General features: G+C 37.1%; 1 protein-coding gene across 1 annotated transcript in view; it reads left to right on the top strand.

The window, feature by feature from the left end:
- The window catches only part of sdk2b (sidekick cell adhesion molecule 2b), a 287,137-nt gene that overhangs the window by 169,886 nt on the left and 89,753 nt on the right, over positions 1 to 27,498 (top strand). Inside the window, exon 2 of the mRNA XM_055042498.1 lies at positions 15,702 to 15,861. Within this exon, the coding sequence (XP_054898473.1) occupies positions 15,702 to 15,861 (160 nt within the window). The remainder of the gene's footprint in view (positions 1 to 15,701; positions 15,862 to 27,498) is intronic.

Below are 27,498 nucleotides of genomic sequence, written 5' to 3'. Positions count from 1 at the left end.
ATACTTTTTTTTTTCAGCCACTCTGTTATAAATTTTCAGATTTGTCTTGGGATAATTCTATTAATGACAGAGTTTGGATCAGATTTAGCTGCTCGAAGTGACTCAAAAACACAAAGCAATGCAGATGTTACCGTTTTTACTGTCAGCTTCCTATTTTCTGTGGCTGCAAAACATTCAGAATTATATTCACTTCCACCCCCAAGCTTAATTGTTCTTATAAGACCCTAGAGCTAAAATGCTGTGTTTGTTGTTACCACATATAACACTGTGTATTATGACCAAACATATATTTTTGGCTCATCTATCTGAAGGACATTTTTTCCAGAATGTTACTGATTCATTTAGATGCAACTTTGCAAATATAAGTTACTCTGCCATATCCTTTGATATTCTGTAGAAAAAAGTTTTATCTGGGGAAACACCCTAACCAAACAATACTTGTTCAGTTTTTTCAAAATGTACCCTCATGAATAGTATGATCTTGCTCAATCTTGGATGAATTTCCTGAATGAATAGGAATATTGATGGTTATCTCAAATGTCTCCTGCTTCTTAATAACGTCGCCCTCCACCACACACTGAACACACACAACATACACACACACACACTGAATAAATGATGCTTAAATATGCAGTCATATTTGTCTTTGTGGTTCTATGTCTGGCCTACGTCCAATTTTATTCTCCCTTGCCGATTTTTGCAGTACTCTAGTGAAAGAACCCCATATTCTGAGTGCAACATTTTTCTCTACTACTTTTTCAAAAAGCAGAGTTCAGGAAAAAAATATGACAGTAAACTGTCTGTCCAGAGCCTGCAGGGTCCATTGCAAGAAAATATCCCATCCTAATACTCACCCGAGGCTGATGGCTTAGAGTTTCTGTGTGCAGTGATGTAAATAAGACCCTTGTTTTCCCCCATAACCTAATCCTCGGACTTTATAATGAAGTGTAGCGAATGGTTTTTTTTCCTCTGGTCTTATAATCACCGTGCTCCTCCAACCCGCTTTCATCTTTTCATATCCTCCTCTTTTATGCGTTTATCCGATCTCCCCAACCCACAGTCAGGTTTCCAGTGACCTGACTGTGTGGACACAATACGCTGGGGCCTGCTCGAAAATAATGCAGAAAACCAGAAAGTCATTAATGAAAGATTAGAGATTTATTGAATAGTCAGAGTGAGGTCTCATTCTGTGACCAAAGCAGCAAACACAAAGAGAGACCACATTTAGGCCCCTGTAGCAGCATGAGAGATTATAATAGGGTTTTGTATACACACTCCCAATCAGACTTTTGGATTTCTCCTAAAAGGTGTAAGGATAAAGTTGTTGAGTTTTTGTTTGTTTTTTTTAGTTCAATAAGGGAAGGTATTTATGTTTAGTTATTATGTAATCATAGGTTCCTTTCTGGTGCTAACTGTCTCCTTAAACATGCATAGTTAGCCAGTGGAAGGCCATGGACCAACGGTGATTGCTCTGTGAAAACGTAGCAGCAGGTCAAACAAAAATGTGTAAAGTAAGATAAGAGGGAGCTAATTGGCTTTCTGAGCAGTAAAAAACAGAGACCTTTGTTCCTTCAGCTAAAATTAGATATGCCCTTCATTAGGTGAGTAAAGACAGAGGACAGACAATTATGTTTATTGGAAAGGGGGGTCGTACCATTAGTGCATATTTGGCAAGGTGATCGAAGAAGACCTCAAATTTTATATGTGCACAGCTCGTAGTATAAGAGAAAAAAAGACAATACTTCGAACAGAGACAGGAAATGTAAGGATGGCATAATTAACAAGAGCCCAGTATCCAGGGAAACCAGTTAGTGCTTTTTTATTTCTAACAACAAGCAGACACTAATATAGAAATGTACATAATAAACACAATGCAAAAGGTGCAAATGTATGCAAGGGACCACTCAAATGTTTGTTTTATTTTATTTATTTATTTTTTTTCTATTTTGTTACATCACAGCAACAAACCTCTGCTTTCTGTTCCAGCAGAACAAAGACATATAAAATAAAGATAAATTAAAGACGTAAAAACCGATGTTCCTAGATGTCCTTTATCGGCTCTGTCTACAACTATTTTGTAAAAACATATTTGCATAAGAATTGTGTCTCTTTCTGAGCAGTTCTGTCAGAGACATACCATAAGACTTGGAACACTAAGGTGATGGTGTTTTTTTTTTTCAAGGCTCTTCATAATTACATTTCCAAGTAAACACACAAAATAAAACTACTGAAAAACATGATGTATTGTTAAGAAAGGCAAATTAGCCTATTCTTGTAAATTAAAGCCCACTAACATGAGTGTGAAGAATGGAGCAAAAATAACATGTATTGTGCCTGAGTAGGGAAATTCAAGTGGACGCAAAATAACATAAAAGTAAACATATGAAAACAGAAAATCACAATAAAAGATGATACTGTAAGATTGCATTTCCAGCATAGTAAAAAAAAATACTGAATAGTTTATTCAATGAAATTCAAAGAAATGTCCAGTTGAGATAACTCTAAAAAATTACAATTGTGTGCATAGTTGTGTGTAAATGTGTGGATGTTAAAACTCCATTGACTACAAAGAAGTAGCGTAAAAACTGTGCAAATACACTTACAAATATGCAGAAAAGATGTTCTCAAACATATTTACTCAAAGGGCTGTTCATAGATGCATGTCACCCTTTTAGTGTTTTGTGTTCATACTTCTAATAATGAAAATGCCTTTCACTTCACATTACAATTCTGCTCTAATTAGCATTGGTTCATCGCATACAATCTCAATGAAATTGATCAAAGTTTATTGCTGTATTTTTCAGCAATCTACAAAAGTCTCAAGAGGTGTTCGTGTTTTTTTTCAAGGCCTTGCATAATTACATTTCCAAGAAAACACACAAAAATAAAACTACTGAAAGACATAATGTATTGTTAAGAAAGGCAAATAAACCCATTCTTGTAAATTAAAGCCCACTAACATGAGTGTGAAGTGGAATTGCTTCCTGCTGCACTCTGCAGTGAACAAGTGGTGAGATGCTGGATAATGGCTTCCCCTTCAAACTACCTCAGCCATCAGTTGTTCTAATCATCCTCACTAAGAGGCAATTTACGCAATTATCCCCAAATTTCTCTTCTTTTACAGTAAGTATTTTCTCGAACCACTTTGCTATCCAGCTCTGTGTTCACTTCCACATCAGGAGACAGGGATTCAGTCTGTGACTTTTTGATCACAAGTATCCCATTTAGTCTCAGAAATTTCCATCTTGTCACACATTGGTGGTAAGATTTTGAGAAAACACTTCAGATTTATCAAAGATTTCTTGTGAAAGATTTTATTCAGGCTATTTTATTTTAACATGTTTGATTAATTGTTATCACTAACAATGCTACACCAAAGCTATAAAATGCACATGGCACTCCTTGTGCAACAATCACACAAAAAAACACACAAATTAACCATTCTGCCTCAGTGGCAAACGACCATTGGGCTGATTATTCTAGCAAAACACAAGCTAAGTATGAAAAAAAGTGTCTACGCATCACACATTACACAGGATAGGACACACAAATGAGCAACAGAAAATTATTGTTTTTATGTGACGGTGACTCCATGGCAATGCTGCCATGGGCAGAAGGTACTTACATTTTGCTTCCTGCCTTCTCGTTTGCACATTTTGAACAATTACAGTATATTACTATGAATGCTGCATATCCACTGTAAGAGGATGGTAGGATGAAAATAAATCCAGTTACATGATTGACTGAGATGCAATGATGATCCTTGAGACAAGTGTGAAGAGACAAGTGTGAAATGTGTAATTTTTTGTGTGACATGTCATCATCACATGAGCAACACTTTGCTTGGTTCATTTGCACATTGAGCAGAAAAGATATCTACCTCGTGGGTCTGGAGAGAGTTTGGCAAACACTTCTCAATGCCTGGGTGTCGATAGTTTGCATCAGTGTGTATATATATGGGCGTGTGTTTGCGTTGCTTAGAGTGGGCTGCTTTACTTTCTATAGTCAATCCTCTGTTCTTGTTATTTATCAGTTCCCAGCTGTGACCTGTCTATACATTATTTAGGAGACAGAAACTTTTAAGATTTGTTGAGAAGAACTGCAGATAATACCAGTTTAATACAGAGTTTTAGAAGTAGGCCTGACCATCAAATGTGACTCTCTCTGCTTTGTGTACTATTACCTTTAATGAGCATGGCTCTTTCAGAGTCAAGAATGAAGAAAATTCCACTCATATGCACCAAACCTGGAAATTGTTTTTATTTATTTATTTTCACTAGTAAATAGGTTGTACGGCATCCTCTTGTAATTCACAAAATAGCTGTATCTCTCCAATATTTACAGACATGAAGTCTAACACAAACTTACATCCTTTTGCTCTCATGTCATAAACTAAGAAGGGTCTTGCCATTTATAACAGACCTTCTGTTGTGTCTGTCTCCAATTTTAAATGCATTTTGTCAAACATCGATTTCTTGAATTGTAATGATTATTAATATTCTCTCCTTTTATCAATGTTTGTGATTTTTGGGGGGGAAATATTAGTAATTTGTATTTTTATTTTTTACAAATTTAGAAATAATCAAGGAGTGGAGAAGTATCAAGTTTTAAGTTCCTAGTTGACTATTAATTCCTTTGAGGTTGTTGTTTTCATTTCCTTCCTTAGTCTGTTCCCCAGTTTTAATTTAATCAAGTGGTCTTCTTCCTGTTAATAGGAGTTACTGTCATGTCTATGGCTATTTCAATAAACAAGAAATTGAACTGGTATACCCATTATACAGTTAGGGCCAGAAATATTTGGACAGTAACACAATATTTGTGAGTTGGGCTCTGCATGCCACCGCATTGGATTTGAAATGAAACCTCTATAACAGAATTCAAGTGCAGATTGTAACGTTTAATTTAAAGGGTTGAACAAAAATATCTGATAGAAAATGTAGGAATTGTACACATTTGTTTACAAACACTCCACATTTTAGGATCTCAAAAGTAATTGGACATATAAACATAACCCAAACAAAAAAGATTTTCTCAATATTTTGTTGTGAATCCTTTGGAGGCAATCACTGCCTTAAGTCTGGAACCCATGGACATCACCAAACGCTGGGTTTCCTCCTTCTTAATGCTTTGCCAGGCCTTTACAGCCGCAGCCTTCAGGTCTTGCTTGTTAGTGGGTCTTTCCGTCTGAAGTCTGGATTTGAGCAGTGAAATGCATGCTCAATTGGGTTAAGATCTGGTGATTGACTTGGCCATTGCAGAATATTCCACCTTTTTGCTCTCATGAACTCCTGGGTAGCTTTGGCTGTATGCTTGGGGTCATTATCCATCTGTACTGTGAAGCGCCGTCTGATCAACTTTGCAGCATTTGGCTGAGTCTGGGCTGACAGTATATCCCGGTACACTTCAGAATTCATCCGGCTACTCTTGTCTGCTGTTATGTCATCAATAAACACAAGTCACCCAGTGCCATTGAAAGCCATGCATGCCCATGCCATCACGTTGCCTCCACCATGTTTTACAGAGGATGTGGTGTGCCTTGGATCATGTGCCGTTCCCTTTCTTCTCCAAACTTTTTTCTTCCCATCATTCTGGTACAGGTTGATCTTTGTCTCATCTGTCCATAGAATACTTTTCCAGAACTGGGCTGGCTCTTGAGGTGTTTTTGGGCAATTTAACTCTGGCCTGTCTATTTTTGGAATTGATGAATGGTTTGTATCTACATGTGAACCCTTTGTATTTGCTTTCATGGAGTCTTCTCTTTACTGTTGACTTAGAGACAGATACACCTACTTCCCTGAGAGTGTTCTGGACCTCAGTTGATGTTGTGAACTGGTTCTTCTTCACCAAAGGAAGTATGCGACGATCATCCACCACCGTTGTCTTCAGTGGACGCCCAGGCCTTTTTGAGTTCCCAAGCTCACCAGTCAATTCCTTTTTCCTCAGAATGTACCAGACTGTTGATTTGCTACTCCAAGCATGTCTGCTATCTCTCTGATGGATTTTTTCCTTTTTTTCAGCCTCAGGATGTTCTGCTTCACCTCAATTGAGAGCTCCTTTGACCGCATGTTGTCTGGTCACAGCAACAGCTTCCAAATGCAAAACCACACACCTGGAAACAACCCCAGACCTTTTAACTACTTACTTGATTACAGGTTAACGAGGGAAAGGCCTTTTGAGTTACTTGCAGCCTTTAGAGTCCATTGTCCAATTACTTTTGGTCCCTTGAAAAAGAGGAGGCTATGCATTACAGAGCTATGATTCCTAAACCCTTTCTCCGATTTGGATGTGGAAACTCTCATATTGCAGCTGGGAGTGTGCACTTTCAGCCCATATTATATATAAATTGTATTTCTGAACATATTTTTGTCAACAGCTAAAATAACAAAACCTGTGTCACTGTCCAAATATTTCTGGCCCTAACTGTATCAATAAAATAAGATTTTCTTGTTTCATAAAACTATTTACCTTTCATTCCAGTCTCATAGTTTTCTAACAGCGATACCTACGTTAACTACGAATGTTTAATAAGGCTAAGTGTTATAACAAGGTGACACGTTCTCAAAGCACATGGATTTTTAAATTAAAGCACCTAAACAGAGCAAAGCTACGTAATATTATCTTTGTTTGTGACATGCAGGACGTTTAGTCATACGGTGCTGACACATGAGCTGCCTCTCAGCTTTGAGTTCCACATTACAGGAATTGATTTGCCTTCATAATCATAATAACATAATGTGCTCAGTGTACTGTGCCTCACACTCCATCGCTAAGGAGATTTTTATTTCTGGATCTTGTGGGAAATTAAACCAGCTTGGTCCTGACTTTGCATGCAAACACGACACACGCATACACACCCACACACTCTTGTATACCAATTCACCAACAGAGGAGACAGGTTTTTGTAACTGAGACTGGAAAGCATATATTAGCTGCAGTGACGTGTATACACTTTCATTTTTACAGCTAATATTTGCCATCTCTCCTCTGAGGTGATATGTTTTTTCTTTGTTTACCTTTTTCTGGGTTGTTGGTCTTGTTGGTTTGAACCCTGCTAGCTGAGTCTGATGGGTGCCATTTGTACAGTACATTCTAAAATTGTTGGCCAGTTTATTCTCTATAAAACCATCAAATTATTTTAATACTTTTAAACTTGAGCTGAAAAAAAACCCCTGAAATTAAACTTGCTTTTTTGAGCTGACATTCGAATAGTTTAATTTTGGAAGATAAGTGACAGAGCCAGCCTATCACTATGGATAAACTTGTAAATTCACAGCACCTATCCTCCTAACCACTGCACTGAAATACTTCTCATATTTTAGCACAATTTATTGATTTTATCCAATACGCAGGTTGTTTTCACCCATAAATTGGATAAGAAAAAACAGTAAAATGGAGAGAACATTTACATTTTTGTGCAAACATGGCAAATGAGCTTTTTATTATTCATAGGAAGTTATTATATTGAATTTTATGTCTGCTGTAGGCCAGTGAATTCCAGTGATTTAATCTATTGTCTCTTTTTCGCTGAGGTAATACAACTATTGATTAATCAAACTGCTTCTAAGGTTCAAAACCAAGTTTTGAAACTACAGCAAGCTACAAAATACAATAAGTAAAGAGCAATAAAGCAAAACATAAAAAAATGCAACTGAATATATAAATAAAATCAATTTTAAATGACAAAATAACATTCTGGTACTTTGGGATGTCTCAACTTGGCTGATACAGAGCCAAGCTGTCCTGTATGTTATTGAAGTTGATCAAATTAATACTATTTTTTTAAGTCAACAGCTTGACTGCTATAAAATAATAATTAATTTTATGAGGATTAAATTGATTTACATTGTGGCAGACTTTGATGTACGTGACACGGGCTGTTTCTCAAGGTAGCATTAGAAAGTGATGCAAAAGCACCATAAATCCATCAACATATCTGTTAATTGTGCTATTAGTAAGTAAAGTTTTACATTACTTTTAAGCATGTTTAAGCATGCCAATTTCACGAAATTTGCAGACCTCATGGTCTTTCTTGCTGCTATGGCTTGACTATTAATTCAAGTCAAGCCTTATTGTATTCACTTGCATGTGACGCTGAAAATAATTTGCTCTTTTCTTGATTTCCCACTCCCACAAAAGTGGTTAACTCGGTCAAGACTGTTTCAGCATCAAATCACCTAACACTTGGGCTTTTTCATTTGTTCCTAGATATATCTTACTGAACACATACAGTCTTTAATACACTCATTTCTTGCTTCTTCTGATGTCCTTTAGCCCACAAGGATTGAGCTTAGATTCCACAGGAATTATGCTAACAGCTGACATTTGGCTATGAACCATATTTTCCACAGATCCCTACAGCAAAAGGGTGATCTAAATCCTGAAGAGTCTTGGCATGAAGGGGTTTTATAAAGATGTTCCCTCATTAGTCATTTAAACTGTAACTTTGTTTTAAATTTGGACTAACCTCTTTGAATATCTGTAAATCGCCATTGAGCAAGTACAATTTTTTTTAATTTCTGTTTTACTTTTGACTTTTTTTTAGGAATTTCTAGTTTGTACTTTTAGCAGTAAAAGCAGTAAAGCCAATATTTGTAGGTAACAGCGTATGCATAAAACAATTTTTATGCATACCGGTTTATGTCCAAGTCACACTATTTCTTCTACATTCTTAAATTTTTGCCAATTAGTTTGTTAGAAAAAAATTGACTTTGGATTTGTCAACCTAATCCCTTAGGTCAACGTTCGTTTCACAAAATAGATTGCCAAAAGATTGTGGTTAATGTAAAGTACATCTGTCAATCATTTTTGCATGTAGATTGTCTGCTACTGAGTCAAATTATTCTGACCTCATCATGTTGTGGCTTAAGACTTGTCCATTTTGGAGAAAATGGACCAGTCTTGTCATAGGGTGGTCTTCAGGCTGCTGCAGAATCACAGACAAGGAGGAGAAGTCATTACTCAAGCATCAATTTACCAGAAAGTGCTAACATTTGTTTGTGAAAACAGAATGCCAATCAATTGATGAGTGTATAATAATTTCAGTCATACGTACAGTTTATCTGCATATTGGAAAAAAAAAAAAAAAAAAAAAAAAAGCAGCAGCTGGCCTGGATTTGATTGTCTCTTAGGGAACCGTAAAATATCAGACAGCACTCACCACACGCTCATCTGCCAAAACCTTCTCTCAACTATGCAGCAGACACACACAGACAATTTACAGCTTTGTACTGACATACATATTCAGCCACACTTTGGAGCCATTCCCATCCAGTGTTCACACTCAAAAACACTCACACACACACACGCACCCAGCAAGAGGGCCAGACCAGTGTGCTAAATAAAGACAGACAGTGGAACAGATTTTCACACCCAGCGGGACCATTAGCTGCACAGTCAGACCACCAGCAAACTTCCATCCTCATCAGCATCACAAACACATTTTGACACCTGCCATCAAAGAGGAACACACATTGCGCAAAAAATAAACAAATCACATACATACACTTTTCCAGTCATATCCAGGCATGCATTAGGAGCATATTAGTATTCGATGCATAGCTTGTTGGGACTGCCAGGAGTTTGTCTGCATGTGTTGTGGGGCCCTCAGGCTGTACCTGAAAAATGTTTGCCATGTCCGATACTGCTGGTCCCATGAGGACTGAGCTAGGAGGGCGATGGATATACGCTGGTGCCACCGCAGCACCTCAGGGAACTGGAAAATACTTCTCTGTGAAAATTTCTGCACTGCATTTTGCACTCGGTGTGCGTCGCCTGGGAAAAGGCATCATCAGTAAAACTGGTCAACTCTCAGACTTGTTTGGACAATCTTTGGTACACCTATTCACACAACGTGGGATGGTGCAGACCACCTCTGAATTTGGTTTGAGAAAAGGAAACTTTGGCTCTTTGTGAGCAACTTCACACCTATATTTAGCTCTGTTCAGGTCACCCAGAGTTGATGTTAATAAAGCAAACATAATTCCTCTATCTGTGATAGATTTCCCTTTAAATAGCAGATTTGTTTATTTATTTAGTTTAAGTTATGGATTCATCCCGCTACAGGATATTAAAAGGAATCTGAGCAGACATTTTAGATTTAACATTCCCCAGTGTTTGATATCTAAAACACACTAAACAGATGAATTATGCAATCATAAAATAAAAATATAAATTCCCTTCTCACCCACCGCGGGTGGTTCTTATCCTCTGAGCTCGGGTCCTCTACCAGAGGCCTGGGAGCTTGAGGGTTCTGCGCAGTATCTTGGCTGTGCCAAGGACTGCACATTTCTGGACTGAGATGTCTGATGTTGTTCCTGGGATCTGTTGTAGCCACTGCTCCAGTTTGGGGGTTACTGCCCCGAGGGCCCCGATGACCACAGGCACCACTGTGGTCTTCACCTTCCAGGCCCTCTCCAGTTCCTCCCTGAGGCCCTGGTATTTCTCCAGTTTCTCGTGCTCCTTTTTCCTGATGTTGCAATCACTTGGTATTGCTACATCTACCACAACGGCTTTCCTCTGATGTTTATCCACTACGACAATGTCTGGTTGGTTCGCCATTACCATTTTGTCTGTCTGGATCTGGAAGTCCCACAGGATCTTAGCTCTGGCGTTCTCCACCACCTTTGGGGGTGTTTCCCACTTTGATCTCTGTGTTTCCAGTCAATATTCTGCACAGATGTTTCTAAACACTATGCCTGCCACTTGGTTATGTTGTTCCATGTACGCTTTCCCTGCCAGTATCTTGCACCCTGCTGTGATGTGCTGGACTGTCTCAGGGGCCTCTTTGCACAACTTACACCTTGGGTCTTGTCTGGTGGTGAGGTAGATGTATATATATATATATATATATATATATATATATATATATATATATATATATATGTGACTATATGTGTGTAGCTTGTTATTTTATAAAGTGCATCTCCAAGTTATAAATTCTCACACAGGGGCATGCATTTGTATCTGAGACCATTCTCATTAATGAGTGAGCTGATTTAATAGACTGTGTTCTGCAGAAGTGGTTGTGATAGTGACACACTAACCTCTGCATGGGCGCACAAACTAACATGTCCCAGCTACGAGTCGACCTGGGCCACGGCCGCTGGGAGAATCCTCCTGGCTGAGCAGCATGCAAATCAGCACACAAGGAAGAAGTGGGAGGTTCCAATGAAATAAGTGCATTGGAATATACTTTGCTTTATCAAATTGACATACTTATGTCAAGACTTATTGTGAATGTGGATAAATGCAATTATTTAATTAGAAATAAATATATTTATTTCTAATACCTAATTCTGGAAATTAAGTGCCATTTTAATATTTTATTGCGTAACCCTTCTGACAAGTTTGTTTTGCATAATTTTATTTAAAAATGTAACCTTCTTTACACCTTACATTTATTTTTTTCTGTGAGTATATTGCAGTAATATTAGAATTTTAGTAAACATTTAAACTTTGCACTGATAGCAATCTGGACAGTCTTTTCCCTCTTTGCCCGAAAGGACGAGATGTTTGATTTCCAAAAACCATATAAAATGTGGACTCATCAATCCATCTCAGATGAGCTCCTGGGCCAAGCAAATCCAACATTGTTTCTAGGTGTTGTTGACATGCGGCTTTCACTTTTGAATTGTTTTCACTGACAATGGTGTCTTGAAATGTCCCTGAGCCCAATTGGTAAGTTTTGTGCATTCAGTGTTGGTTTTCAGCCTTCCCACACACTTGCAGAGATTTCTCCAGGTTCTCTGAATCTTTTGATCAATTTATGGACAGTAGAGGAAGAAATCCCCATTTTTTTTTACAATTGTAATGTTGGGAAACAAGTTTTTCACAGACTATTGAACCTCGCCCTATACTTGCTTGTGAATTTCTGAGCTCTTTGTCAATGCTCCCTCTATATACAACCAGGACATTCACTTGTTTCCAACTAACCTTGTTGTGGAAAATACCCCAAGTGTTGGACTGTGCCTTGTGGACTTCACTGGATTGTGATTGGCTAGTCTGCCTGTCAATCCTGGTCGACAACAACCTATCAGAGCCTCTGTTCCAGAGTGTGCCAAACAGTTTTTTCGTTGCAGTAACTTTTTGCTTTCGTTCAACAGCTTAGCAACTATAATATAAAAAAGTGTGATGTTTGCTGATTTTAGTTTTGTTCCATTAAGAGTTGTGAGCCGAGCAATAAGAAAATGTCGCCACATCTTTGACCGGATGCCTGCAGTTTTTTCGGATACCAATCACCACGCACTTCAGTTCACTTGTACTCTGTGGAATGTTCCAAAAAAGTGTTTTCTGACTATTCCCAAATTTCCCAGTCAAAACATTTGAACATTAAATATCTTGTCTTGTAGTGAGTGTAGTGTTCATCATATTAAGTTTTATAATTTTCCAATAGAGCTTTTCTAAGCCTGCTATCTATTTTGGATACTTACATGAATTTACTTTGCACACGGAAACAAGATTTTTCTTAAAAATTTGATCCTTTTTTATTGCTAAAAAATATTTTTATCCCTGTCTTCTAACTATGTTACATTACAAGGACTTTGCAAAAAATAATTTTTTGTATTTTGCTTGCAATACAAGAAAAATGGACATGCTTACATTTTAAGCAATGTATTTATTGTCTCCAATCATTTGCTTCAGTTTTTCATTTTATCTTTGTGCTAATTTTTGCCGCACTTCTGTTTTCTATTATCTTGTTTTTACTTTGACTGAGACCTCGGTCCAGTAGTGGGCTCTTTTCGTTTTGACTTCCGCTGTGTGAAGGCTTTCTTTGTGTTTGACTTGCTCAAGGGATCAGAATTTCACAGAACAGAGCACTTTCAGAATGTCAAAGGGCCCAATTTTGAACTAAAAAAAACACGAGGTAGCAATGTGAGCTGAATATGATGGGTCAATATGTTGTGGTATTTTATTGAACCTGCTCCATCTTCTTGTAGTCTCCATAAATATTTATTGTTATCACACTGGGTTGCAAAAAGTCAGGAGTCAAACCAAGGAGCATCTAACGAATATGCTTCAATAGGTTGCTGGACTTTATAAATATTCAATATTAATTTGTGGAGATGAATATACTTCTGGAGCTTATCTTTCGTTTGATATCTGTTGTGTTTCTGATTTATCACTCACAATTACATTTTAACAGGAGCAGATGAGTTCACAATCAAACAATAAAATTATGGTCTTTGCTGCTCCTGTAGATTGACATAAAAATAAATCTGGATGGTTCATAGCTTTGCGTGCATAAACAACATCTTGTTAATTAAGTTAAATTTTGTAGTCTTATGCAAAACATTTTTTTCTGCCTCTTTATTGCTCATTAACAGATCACCAAAGAAAATAAAGTTGAATTTCTGTTTTGTGTCTCAGAAAAGTTGTTTCTCAGACCATCGGATTCTAATTTGAAAGGTATTTTTGGAGAGTTCTCATTGCTATTCCAGGACTTTTGGAACAATATCAGACAACCGGCATCATAGAGTCTTCACCAGGCTTAACATGGTGATGAAAATTTCCTCATGGACATTCTCAGGTTGTATCTCTCTTTGTTACACCAAATTTAACTCCAGGTAAGCCCATAAGTGTATCCACCTCCTGCTAACATGCAGTGGAAGATGTAAGAAATGTGAATAAATAAGCATTAAAGTCATCTGCTAAAGTCTGACATCATAAGTACAGCAAAAAAAAATAAAAAATTGAAATGAAGCTCATTTGCAGAGTATGAGCTGTGATACAAATTACAGTTTATCTTTCTCACAGTTACAGACTTTAAATATCTTACAAAGTTAAAAGAAAACCATAACCTACAGACTGCAATACCTTTTAAGTTCCTTTTAGAAAATGGTGGAATTAAGCCATTACTTCCACAAGTAGTACATCTAAATCTTTAACTGGAAGAGAGGCTTATAAATCATCTTTTGTCGCTCACTTTGTTTAACTTTCATCTCATATATTCATCCTCATTCCTTCACTCTTATCCCTCTACCTCCAGTGAATTTTGCCGAGCCGGCATAGAGGAACCAAATATCAGCACTATAGATCATTTTGACAGTTTAATTTCAATGCCTGATTATCAGTCAATTTGATAATTATACTATCCAACCATCCAATTAATGTGTTCTATATTTACAATGATGATCAAGTAAGCTCTCCATTTTTACACTGTTTGTAAAGGATGAGCTATTGGAACCAAGAGGGAGGTTGACGGCTTCCCTCCAAGGCGTCTTGATTGAGATATAAAAATCACCGTCGCCACGTTCACCCTCCAGAGAAGTTTCACCAGTCTGCCTCAACCCATGCCTTCACACTCAACAGAGCATGTTGGGGAATCACAACAAGAGGGAAAGACAGAGCGAAACGGGGCAGAGTCAAAAGGATGATCAAAGGATTTCACACTTCCTCCTTGGCGTCTCTCCTCTGGTGTCTGCTTCAGCGCAGCTCAGAGGGTAAGAGGTGCACTGTGCCAGTGAGTTACTGACACAGAAACACACAGAGCACCAAGATGCAGGACCAGCGCTTCATGACTTCATGCCTCATGCGCTCTTTGCTGTTAGCTGGGCGTCTCAGTCTCTCCATGAGCGAGTCAGAATCAAGCAGCACAAGCAGCAGTGCATCGTGGGGGATTAAGTAGCTGCAAATGGGACGTGGTGAGGAAGGAGTTTTTGTCTGAAGTGTGAAAGGCTTTTCTAACACAAAATGCTATGAATTTTATTGGGGCTTTATGTGATGGACCAGCAATAAACTAAAACAGAACTCCAAAACTCTAAGTAAAGATCTAAAAAGTGTGGTTCGAATTTGTATTCAACACCTCAAGTTCAAACTTGCAATTTAAGGTCTACTAGAGTATGTCTTAACCATTCTCCATATATAGAGTTTTTGTGAACATCAGTTATTAAGTCAAGCCTCAACTGGATTTAGATCTGGAAATTGACTGGGTCATTGTAACACAGGAACATGCTTTGATCTAGTGGTTCCCAAACCTGGACCATAAGGATCCCCATCCTGTATGTTTTAGATGTGCCTTCATTTATCAGTTAAATCTCATATTTTCCCCAAACATTGCCAAAGCAAAGCATCCCTGGAGCATTGGCCTGCTACCACCTTGTTCCACGGTGGAGACATTGTGTTCAAAACAATGTGCAGTGTCAGTTTTCCACCACCTGCAGTAAAGCAAAAGTTACATTCCAGTCCCTGAACACCTTCTGCTCACCTTCTCTACATTGCTAACTGGAAACCTCACATGGGATTTCTTATGGCTTTCTTTCCAAAATAGCTTTCTTCTTTTCACTTTTCTAGTTTTGCCAATTTTGTGGAGCGTGTCACTAATAGTTGCTATTTCAACAGATTGTCCTACCTGAGCTGTGAATCTCCGCGGCTCTTTCTGCATAGTGTGCATGACGAGATCCCAGGTTGTGTTTGTAGTATGTAACAGTTAAATATTCAACTGTAACACTGATCATTTAAAATATTTTGAAAATGCCATATGCTTGCTTTACATGACAATCATGAAAGCATTTTTTTCACTCTCACAATGTTTAATTTGTATCATAATGTGTTAATGTGTTCTTCTTCGGAAAAAATAGATGTGAAATGATGATCAAGTAAGCTCTCCATTCAAGTTTTATTTTAATCGACCTTATTTAGAAGCACAATGTCTTTTTACAAACTACCCTATAATCATAATTTTCTTGTTCCGCTAATTTTCACAGATGATGTGCCTCCCTATTTCAAGACAGAACCAGTGCGCAGCCAGCTGCACCTGGAGCGCAACCGGTTGGTGCTGACCTGCATGGCGGAGGGAAGCTGGCCGCTGGAGTTTAAATGGATCCACAACACCACAGAACTAACACGATTCTCACTGGAATATAGGTGAGTGCAAAATAAATTAGAAATGATTGGAGTCATCATCTATGTTGCCACAACTTGAATTATCTACCTGACCATTTTAACTATTTCATCCATTGTAAATGGACATGAGAGCTTTTATTCGAGATAATAAGGCTTCTATTGGCAAATGTTGATTTCTGGCTTTTCTTCATTTCCACCCTTCCTGTTCCAATTTAACTTGATTCCTCTATTCCTTTGAAGAAAAATAACACTTTAGACTCTTTTGTGTAAACTTTGTTTGAATTTAAAATGAAATGTAGCACACATCAACCATTAAAGATAAGCCTCTGTTTGTCCTTTGTAAGATAATGTGTTTGGAGTCCAAGGGAAAAGGATTATCTGATTTAATGCAGTAAAGCAAAATATAAGAGAACATGTTGTTTGTTGATCCCTTTACAAGATAAGAAAAAGAGGTAACAGTACTCGACACACTTAAAATGCAATGACTACAAATTTTAATCAATATTTTTGAGGTGATTTTGAGAATATATAAGTATAAATTATGATTACAAATCTAATAGTTTATTTACTGTGCTTTTTTTTAAAATAAAATTAGTCAATTTATGGCATACACATTTATGTATTTTATGACTTTTTAAAAAGTTCAAATGTGGCATATTTGAATCCCTGTGCAATATTTATAGTTAATACTAAAATGATTCTTATCCCATCTCATTATGGATTTACAATCATTAAATTTTATCACTATGTGTTTTCTACCTGAGTACAGGATTAGTTGGATTTTTGGATTGAGAATTTGATTGAAATCTGGAGGGAGCAACAGATTAGGGTGATGGTAAGAATGTCTTCCAACCTCAAAAAACTGGAGTTCATAACCAAAGAAGCTGAAATTCCAATGGACACATTCAAAACACTTTTTTGACAATAAATTCTTCCATTAATTACCTTTTTTTATTCTTTTTAAAAAGAGAAAAAAATCTAATTACCTTTTCATAAAATTATTTTGATTTGTGATTTTTTTTTCTTAAAAAATATATGTTTGTTATTAAATTAACAAGAGCTTTAAATATAAGCCCGTCCAGCCCTTCTTAGCTGTGGTCCAGGGACATTGTCCAAACCCACCAGTAACCTTTCTTTATCTGCAACAGATAAAGAAACTCATCAAAATGGCAATTGATGAGTTTGTGCAGATGTGTGTTGCTAAGGTCTGAAACTTGCTACATTCTTTTAATAGTTCACCATTCATTAAAGTCATAGGACGTCTGACTCAACAGCCTCATAATGGGTCTTGAAATTGAAATGTACTGAAAGTTTAATCTAACTACCCATTGGTGCATTTGTCTCGCAACTTCACATTGCAATCAGCTAAAGCCCTTTACATCGAAACTTTATGTATTGTATTTAGATCATGCTGATTAACGCTCCCTTTAGATGTGATACATCTATGATGTTTTAAGATTAAGCTTATCTAAAATTAATGTGGTAAAAAAGTGAAATTGCATGTCCATGTGTTAAACCCTTTTATCACCTTTAAAAATTTTGTAGTTAGTTTTCTACATTTCCACTCACCATTACGATACCCTTTATGTACATTATCAAAGCAAGCTTTGCTGTTTTATCAGGCATTTGTCAAATAAATAATGACTTTCGATTTAGATTTTCTATTTTTATTGCCTTTGCCTCACACCTTCCCCTCCGGGCTCAGTGACCTCCATCACTGTCTCTGGAGAGGCTGCAAACAAGCAGGAGGCGCGAATGAGGGTTACGGTAGCAGATAAACCACCTTTAATGGTAACTGGAAGATCCTAATCATGTGGCAAACATTGCTCTTATCTTGGGCAACAGTGTGTCTGCACCGTGAGCTTCCGCTGCAGTGTAAATGGAGCACTGGAGGGCCGAAGGAGAGCTTGCTGACACACAGCTGATCTTAGCTGAGCTGTTGTGCCCATATGTGAGGGAGAATGAATGTGGGGAACAAAAAAAAAAGAGGCTGGGCATACACATACAAGCAACATCTGCCTTGTTGATGAAGCACCTTTCTATGGAGGCAGCAGCTGGGTAGGAAGGGCAGAAGTGACACACACTTGAACAATTGATTTGAATGACCTGTACGTGATAACAACACAATCCGCTGGAGCTTCAGTGCCCCTTCACCTGGGATTCTAGGTGGATGACTAAGTGACGGGATACGTTTTTAAGCAAGCACTGTATAGGCACAAAGCAAAGCTTGATTAGAGAGCAAAAGTATTCATACCCTTTGAGCTTTATCACTTTTTGATACATTAAAACCACAAGGTGAACTGCTGCCCTAGTTTGTTGTCTTTTGCTAAATCCCTCAAGGTTTACCTTCATCCATCATTCCACAAACTCTCTTTGTTATGGTGCCACAACCATTTTTCACTATAGGAATAATGTGTTTGGAACCATAAGCAATGCTTTTTTTTCCTGCACTGCATATGATATAACTTTCAGATCATTTTGATAGCCTTGTCTGTGCAGATCGCTTTTTCCGATTTCAGGTGATGGATTGAACGGTGCTCTATGGGATGTTTAAGCATAGGTCATTGCTTTATAAGCTAACCTTGGTCCACGTTTCTTTAGCACAAAACCCTGCCATTTTAAGCTGCAACTTTTAATATCCAATGTGGGTAATTGAAAGCACATAGTTGTACTGGTTTTTATCTATGGGCGTCAGAGTAAAGGGGTCTGAATGTGAATGCATGGCTAACCTTTCAGATTTTTCTGTAAATTCAGAAACAATGTTTCATTAGTACATTTAACCATTAGAAAATAACCTGTGTGGATCTGTCTCAGATAATGGTAGTGTCTCACTGTTTTAAAAGACAAAGAAAATATGCTAATATTGGAAAAGGTAGGGTATATTGATGTTCTGGTTTATTAAATAAATTGACTTCATGATATATTACGATGTGTACAGCTGTGCCTAAGGGCAGTTTTATCTTCATACTCTTCCTCATTCCTCAAGTCTGCCTTTTTGTTTGTGCCAAGAGAGTATTTGAGCAGCACAGATCCCCATATTAATGAGGTTATGGATAAGGTCCCCGGTGCTGAGTGCTGCTTTAAATATTGACACCATGCGACTTGACCTTGTGTCCTCTGGCAAGCGATCGATAGTGCAAGGCCTGCGTGGGCATTATTATTCAACACGTAGGTAGGCGAGTGAGACAGAAAATGTTCTGGTGGGGGAAAGCAAGTGGTTCCAGCGCAAGCAATGCTGCTCTCAGGAGAGATCTGGATTAGCATTGACTGCTGTCACTCAAGAGTACCTGCACACAATGTTTGTCCAGCATTCTGCTCTCTCTGCCGCCTCCTCCACCCCATCCACTTTAAGCAATTTTACAGGTTATGCACCAAATTTCTGTTCAACTTTGTCACAATTAGTAATTAACATCAGAGGGGAAGATCACTTGAGAAATATCCTGTGCATGAGTCTTTGGTAGATCAATAAGTGCTCAACTACAGATCACTGCAACTTTCTGTGTGGGCCTGAGACCTGTGGGGTTAGGCCCTGGTACTTTGCTTGTCTTTATTCTGCCAGTCAAAATAGAACCTTAATTAAGAACGTTAATTATTAATTCAATCTCAAGAGATGCTTTGGTTTGTCAATTGGTTCTTGGCTGGATTGCTGAACCGAGGACTCTCCTTGCATGAGAAGGAAGCTTTTTTACTTTTTGTTTCTACTTTTTGTAGAAAACGAAGAAAACAACTTTGAACACACAGTCTTTTAATCAACAGATGCTCACTGAATGAGATGGTAAAAACACAAAAGAAGAGGTTTGACAGCCATAGCAGACTAAATTCATGCTGATGGACTTTAGATTTTTATCTGCTGGCAAATTTTTTTTCTTGTTGTTGTCAGTTTTGGAGGAGAGAATACCCGGTACGGTACAACTGCAACAAAGAAGAGCTTTCAACCATCAGAAAAAAAAATGAAATAAAATAAAATGCTGAAAATGAGATTAACACTTTGACAGCTAAAGTAATCGAGTGTCACTTTTGTGTCTCTGGTAATAACTTGTCTCTGGAAATTAAATGTGGTGATATCTTTTGAAATATTCATTGAAGACATTTGTACAATTTCCAAATCAAGGAACGGGTAGGTGCTCCAGGCAAATATATAGATTAGTTTAAAGTCATGTATTTGCTGAAAAGACCTACCTCAATCCTCTCTTGCACTTTTGATTTCCCTTTCATCCTCCGTCTTTGTTCATTCTCTCTGCCTCGGTTTAATCCACTTATATATGAACTACCAACAAGCATCCTAAACAGGTGTAATTTCATGGTAGCACTGAGCAAATTAACACAAGTTCAAAACAATATTATTCCACATCTTAAGGGAAGAAATGACAGACCCAGTTGAGTGACTGGATAAAGATGAGGGAAGAGTAGGAGGAACATAGAAGCAGATATCAGAATGTGCATTTTATTTTTTGCCTTTCTACTTTATCTGATGAAGTGACAGTCACAATTGACTTTCAGGAAGTTTGTTTCACTGGGGATAAACCCCTTTTTATCTGCCATTAAACAACATTTTGTTATAAACTCTTAAAAAATGTGATTGCACCTGGACTAGAATGTTGATAAAAACCTCTTTCCCTTGCAGAAGAAAAATCTTTATGTGAGTATACTGAACTTAATGTGGCTATGGATGAGTTACATTCTATATTTCACTGTTGTTTGCATTATGAGGAATAATACAAACAATGATTAAAAAAAAACAACACTGCTCAGTTTTGCATGTTCACAACACATATATTTAATGAAAGCTATTTTTGAGTTAGCAACATTCAATGACCAAGCTTGGCAAAGACAGGTTCGTAGTGTCAATAGTTAATCTTTTTTGCCGTGAAATTCTTTTTTTTTTTTTTTTTGCAAATGATTATATTTGGGAATCTTGTTCAGTGGCCTTCTTGATATCCTTTAAGATGTCTGAGTATAAGGTGTATCTTGTTCTGTAGCTTGAGCAGCACAGTATGGTGCATGACATTCTAAGAAATAAATCAAATGAAATAAAAAAATCTTTTTTTTGCCTAATAGAAAAAAAAAATTTCTAGCATCTTCCTTGATCGGTGAACATGTAGGACCTCCACTTTGAGGTCCTTTCTGTGTTTTGTTGGAGTACAAATCTTTAGTTTGCTCCTTTTTTCTTTTAAATATTCTTCTTCATGTTAAACCAAAAGCATGCTTTCTTTATGTTCCATTCTTTAAATGAGATAGAGAAAAAACACAAAAAAATCCCAAATTTTGTTTTGTAACTTACAAGCTGTTCATGACAAGTTTTATGTCATGTTTATGACAACCAGTCAAATAAATTGGTACCTTGTTTTTGTTTTTTTTGGTGTTTTTTTTTTTTTTTTTTTTTTTTACTTCGATCCAATATTTGCATTTTGCAGTTCAAAGAGTAAAACAAAATCTAAAAATGTTTCAACAGAAAATAAAATTTTAGGACAAAAAAGCATTAACTGACCGACTGATTGGGAATTTGTGGGATTTTTCAACTTGTCATCACAGTAGCTCTATTACCATCAGTCTACTTTTTACAGAAGCACAAGAGTAGCATCCAGTCGCAGTACATCAAGTCATCACATCAGAGCACAGCTCGGACACAGCATTTCTCCCTGGATGCATCTAATGGATTCCTGGCCATAACTAAAAAAAAAAAAAAAGACATTTTCTGTCTCCCTACTTTCTTCTTTACAGCCTCCAGTAACAATAGATTTTTATTTTTTAACTTTCTTTCCTCTCTTACTCTTGCACTTTATCACTCTTTGTTTTCTGCGCCTTAGAAAAATGAGTCAAAATCCAAGAAAGAACAGGCTGTTGGTTTTATTATGTGCATCTAGAATTATCAGTGCATCACTTTGCTTTAGGCAGGTGTCGTGCTGGTAAGAGTCATGTTTTGACTATGAATAACTACAATATGTGCTTAGGGCACTTATTAATAAAACTAGTTAAGCAGTTTAACAATTATTGATTATAAATATGTGACTGATAAGGTAAATGATAGATAAAGGCAGAAGTCTGACATTGAGTAAAACCTTGCTGCAAGGCTGCAGGGCTGCCAACTGCAACGCCCTATAACCACACTTTAACAGTGGCACAATTATTTACAACTTTGAAAACTCTAAGAAATTACATATACCTGACGTGACTTTTCAGTTTATGCTTAAATATAAGGTAAAAATGAAGGACTAATATGTGCACATCGTGCCCACCATAAAGTGTGCTTAGGGTTCTGTTTATCTCATGTTCTGGGAGACTTTTTGTAGTTCATGGCCTTTTGAAATACCAGCGCATTTTAAATAAAATATATCTGTTCTCACCGCTCAGCAATTAAAATGAATTAGATTTAATTAGATGTAAAACAACCTGGTTTATGAACATTTTATCTGTGATTCTTTCTGAATCACAGATAAAGGCTAATTATTTTTACGAAGGTTGTAACTGCTGCATATTTGATTATGAACATGAAGATATATTTCTGGCATGTTTACATTAAACCGTTTGGGAGTAAAAACCTCCTATTGCAATTAAATCATAGGTGATAAAAAGTGTTTGATTTTTTTTGTCACTGTATTTTCCTTTTACATCTGTTTTCATTTGTAGTGTATTGTTGTATTGTTTTTTTTTCCCGTGTAAAGTGTCCTTGGGTGTCTTGAAAGGAGCTAACAAGTGCAATGCATTATTATTACCATTATTATTATTATTATTATTATTATTATTATTATTATTATTATTATTATAAATCACAGCACAACAAATACACACCATTTGATGGTTTAGTTTGTTAAGAATATACAAATACGAGGTGCTGTGGTGGAGCAGGGGATAAAGCGGCTGTCAGAGGTTCAAGTCCTGACCTGATGACCTTTGTCGCATGTCTTCCTCCTCTTTCATTACCGACCTTCCTGTCTGACCACTCTCAAATAAAAGCCAATAAAACCTTTTTTAGAAATGAATGTACTCCTAGAAATGTTCAGACATCAATGCATTTTGGGGGGATTTTATTTGACAAACAGACACAAATTAGTTCAAGAGCACAGACAGTGAAAATGGAAAATGTATGTGAACAGATATGATCAAGTCTTACCAGAAATGTTTAGGTTTTGTATAAAAATTTTGGTGGAAAAATCAGTCTTCGTTTTTTGCAAACTCCTAAAAAATTTATATTATCCTCGAACTCCAGACTCCATCCATCTCTCAAGCAACAGTGACAATCTTCCCTGTCTCAACTGAAGCAAAGTTGCACAATATGTCAAGCTTTAATAGAAGCAAATACAGTTTTTAAAATGAATTTGAAACATAGCTTGTTAACAGACATAGCAATTAGTTATTTTCTTGGCCCATTTCCATTCCAACCGAGAATCGTTTAATTGGCTCCACGTATTACTGGTCACCCTCTCCATTTCTTTATGACCACTGTGTTCATAACTTCTGATAGTTACTCCCAAAAGAAAAAATGGCAAAGGTGATAAAGTTCAAATAATGTCAAACTAGCTTTCTTGGAATTAGCAAAAACAAAATTCCACTTCAATAACCACCACAGTCACCAAATCTCAGTCTAATGGGACCTTTGGGATATTATGGATGTCGAGATTCAAATCTTTTTTACATTCTACAAACTTGCAGTAATTATGTGACATTGCCATGAAAATATGAATCAAAATCCCTATGGGAATGTTTTTATCACCCTTTTAAATCTATGCTACGAACATTTATGGACTTCTTCCAAAGGGAACCCGACACTGGCAGAGTGCAGTAGTCATATGGCTTCATAATTACAGTCAAGTTCAACATAATGAAAGTCATATCGACTTAGACAAGTCACTGTGACATTAACCTCATGATGACACTGGTGTCCTCATGGACCCATTGAATTACATGAAAGCATTTTGAGGGTGACAGTTAAGGGGTTAACACAAGAGAGAAAGCAGAAGGGGTTAACACAAGAGAGAAAGCAGAATAAAGTGGACGAGAAGTTTATATTGACTTTCATTTTCAACCTGGATTTTAGTTGTGAGCTGCTCTCAAGGGTTTCTTCCTACTTTTGTCATTACAGAATATTTAAGAAAACTCTTTCGAAATAGTTGATGAAAGTTTTCTAACACAGACAGTTGTCTCTTTGTGTTATCCTCAAAGAGGATAACAGAAGGAACATGCAGCAGCTGCTCTCCTCAAAGCCTTTGGACAAATTACCACTATTGATTTCTAGTATCCTAAGGCAGAACACCTCTTCTACCTGTCATGTTTAGTGTATGTAAGCTGTTATGAAGAATGAACAGGATTAAAGACTTCTATAATTTACAGGAGATTTTGAACATGACTGAATACGCTTTGAAAAGACGGCTTTTAAATGTGTGATTTATACGGCATTGACTTGTCCTTAAAGACTTGCTTGTGCCTCAGTGAGCAACTGGAAACACATAGATTTGATTTTCTGCCAATGTGCCAACAACTCAGTTGAACTAGTTGATCTATGGTATGGATATTTTAAGTGTTCCATGAGACAACATAAGACACATAATCATTCTGTTAGAAAATCAGCAGACTTCCATCTTCCATCATCCATAAAATAAATAATTAGGCTGTCAAAACTATTAATTTCCCACTGCACCTGCTTTTGTTTACGCGACACAAGCTGTTGAAAGTGACGTCGCCGTAAGAGAGCTCATTAAACGGAAGTAAAGTAGCATCAAACTGTTTTATGAGGGAAGTGGCCTTTCTGAAAGCACCAAACTCCAGAATGAAAATAAAAACGAATAAAAAAAAAAAAACAATTACAAGTTAGCGACAGCAGGTTGTCCTAAGTTTCTGATTTATTTATTTTTTTTCTTGATGCAATTGCAGAAAGATTGCACTTTCTTTTAGATCAGGTTCCAAATAAATTGCTCTGTTTAGTTGAGAGGCTTTGAAACACCTGGATGAAAGGAAAAATCTCAAGTGCCAGCAATTGCATTTTCAGTGGGGACAAATTTGTCATCCTCCTTGCCTGATGCTTTTTTTTTTTTTTTTTTTTTTTTACTGATCATTTGCTGTAATTGCAGTGTGGTTTCTAATGCTTGAAAATTGAAGTTTATAAAATGTAATTCCAGACCAGAGAAAGCTAATGGAGGATGGCATCATGCCTGATATATATCTATTTATATATCATCACATGGAGTTTTATACATTTTCTTGTTATATATTTATTATCGTTTTTCTTCTTTGGATATTAGTGTAGCTCACAATTATTCCAAATAATGTACAAGAATTACCTGGTGCTGTTACATGTCAATCTTCAGGGGAGGCACCTGGAGGGGCCAGGTGCCAACAAGTGCCCCTCCCCCCCAACTCCCCCTGGCTCTGCCCCTGCTTGGGAACTGGCAGCAAACTTTAATGACAGATCATAGCCTTGCCACCTCTCATCAACCATCTCTTTCTCTATTTTCATTATTCCGTCCTCCCTCTCCATCCCTCTCTGAGCTCTTTCCTCCCTCTTTTCTCATGTCCCTCCATCCGTCTCCCTGCCACTCCTCCGTCTAATCATTTCTCCTGAGTGGGGCTAATTAAAGGGGATCTGACGGAGTGCGCTGACCACAGGAACATCAATCAATCCCTGTCCGACACAGCGAGCCTCCCCGCCGGCTCCTCCGACCTGCTGCCAACGCGCACAACTCCGCAAAGGTTAATTGTATTCATTATGTAAGGAACAGAGTGAAAGAGGGAGGCAAAGAATGAGTGAGAACGCTATCTAAAGTCACCCTGAAGGTTCTGCTGCGTTGGAAAATTCTCTGTAGGCCACGGTAAGGTTAAACTTGGATCAACAACACCACCTGTCACCTGTTTGCCTCTTAATCTTTCTGACTAAGACCTTTATGTGGTCCTGTAGTTTCATTCAAATGGTGCTCCATCAGCCACTCAACTTGCCTCTCTTCCTTCTCGGCAGAACACATATACATAATTGTATTAATTTAGCTGATGGAACATATGAAAGGAGTCACGCTTCATTAATAGAAAATTCTGATTAGCTGATTAAGCCCTAACAGATTCATTTAGACCCTTGGATCCAACTGACGGAACTAGTAATGAGTTTTGATTCTGTTCATTTTTTTTTTGTTAGCGATATTAACAGCTTTTCAACACCCTCAACCATTTGTCACCACAGTCCTGTGTTACTTTGATATCTTCCACTTTTAAAGCACAGATGAAGTAGTTTTATTTATTTATTTATTTTACAGATTCAATTAAATGTGTTACACTTAATTTTTCTTTATTCATTTACTAAATGCATTTGCCCAGATCAAGCCTCGGCATTTACTAGTATTCAGAACTGTAGAACTTTCTGATCCTTCCTTGCAGTAGAACGGACATCTTTGATGTATTTAATTTGGATTTTGAGTGATTTCTAACATGAAGTGCTAGACAATTAAGTTGAGAATAATGTAGCTTTTTCTACATTATTCTACATCTGACTTAGTAATAAGTCCATCCTGTCCAATCCATCAGAACTGAGACATTAAATAGAAAGTACCTGTATGCCACTGAATCTGGGTATAACCTCAGTATACCTATAGCTGTTCTTTGAAAATCTTAACCTATTTGGATGGTAAACAAACACAGTCAGAAAAACAAAGAAACACAGCAAACAGGTCACATAAAAAAATATGGTGAATTTGGTGTCCATTCCCAGTCATCCAGGTCATGAAAATCCTAAGTGATTCAGTGGAGTGGGACTTCTTCTCTGGTTGCTTGAAGCTGTTTTACCGCTCATCCAAAAGGTTATTTCAGTTCTAAACAGGATTGGAAGTAACAGGCATATAACTTGGTGTTTCACCTTCCAGCACAACAACAACATGCAGATAGAGTTACAACAAATATAATAGTCCTGTGTTGGAATCGACAAGTCAAAGTGCAGACCAAAATCAAAAAGACAAAAATTTAGCTGTGCCTTAAACACATAAAGCAATTTTATGTCAAGGGTAAATAGAGTTTATGGCAAAGAGATAAACAACATAAAGTTATTATTTTGAAGCAGACATTTGAACTTCTTTCAGATGCTATTAACTTTGTAAAGAAATACATGTGATGTATAAAAAATGACTCTTAAATCAGACATTCAGAGACATAAATATGTGACTGTTTATAATTTATATATAATTTCTACTCTTGCCAAACTTTTACTCTGTGAATGAGCACATTCAGCTTGACTAATGACCCTCTACATTTGGTAGAAACAATTAACATAACCGAGGTCAGCCTTATTAGCATAATTATGTTTTCGAGTGGAGCTTTGGATCTGCATTTCCAAGGTCTGAAACTGGGCTGTTGGCACATTGTGAGGCATTTTCACATGTGAGTGGAAAAGCTAACCAACAGGTGGCTGCTTTGAATGGGGGCTTTAGTTTTTTGACACATGAATGATGAGTCCAGATTGATGCCAAAAGATCTATGTGAATTGAGTCAATAATGAAAACTTTGTCTGTCTGCCCAGCATTCCACATCAGAAAATCAGATAAACAAATAACTTCTAAAGGAAAAAAGGTTTTCAGTTTTCATCAACAAAACTGAAAATTGTTTGTTTCACCATTAGGTTTTGTTTTACTAATAGTTTATTGATAATATACTGAATGGTCATTTATGTGTAACATTTAACTACCT

Source organism: Poeciliopsis prolifica, unplaced genomic scaffold (assembly GCF_027474105.1).
Source record: "Poeciliopsis prolifica strain line A6 unplaced genomic scaffold, Auburn_PproV2 SCAFFOLD018, whole genome shotgun sequence".
NCBI lineage: Eukaryota > Metazoa > Chordata > Actinopteri > Cyprinodontiformes > Poeciliidae > Poeciliopsis > Poeciliopsis prolifica.
This window is presented reverse-complemented; position numbering and strand designations above follow the sequence as displayed.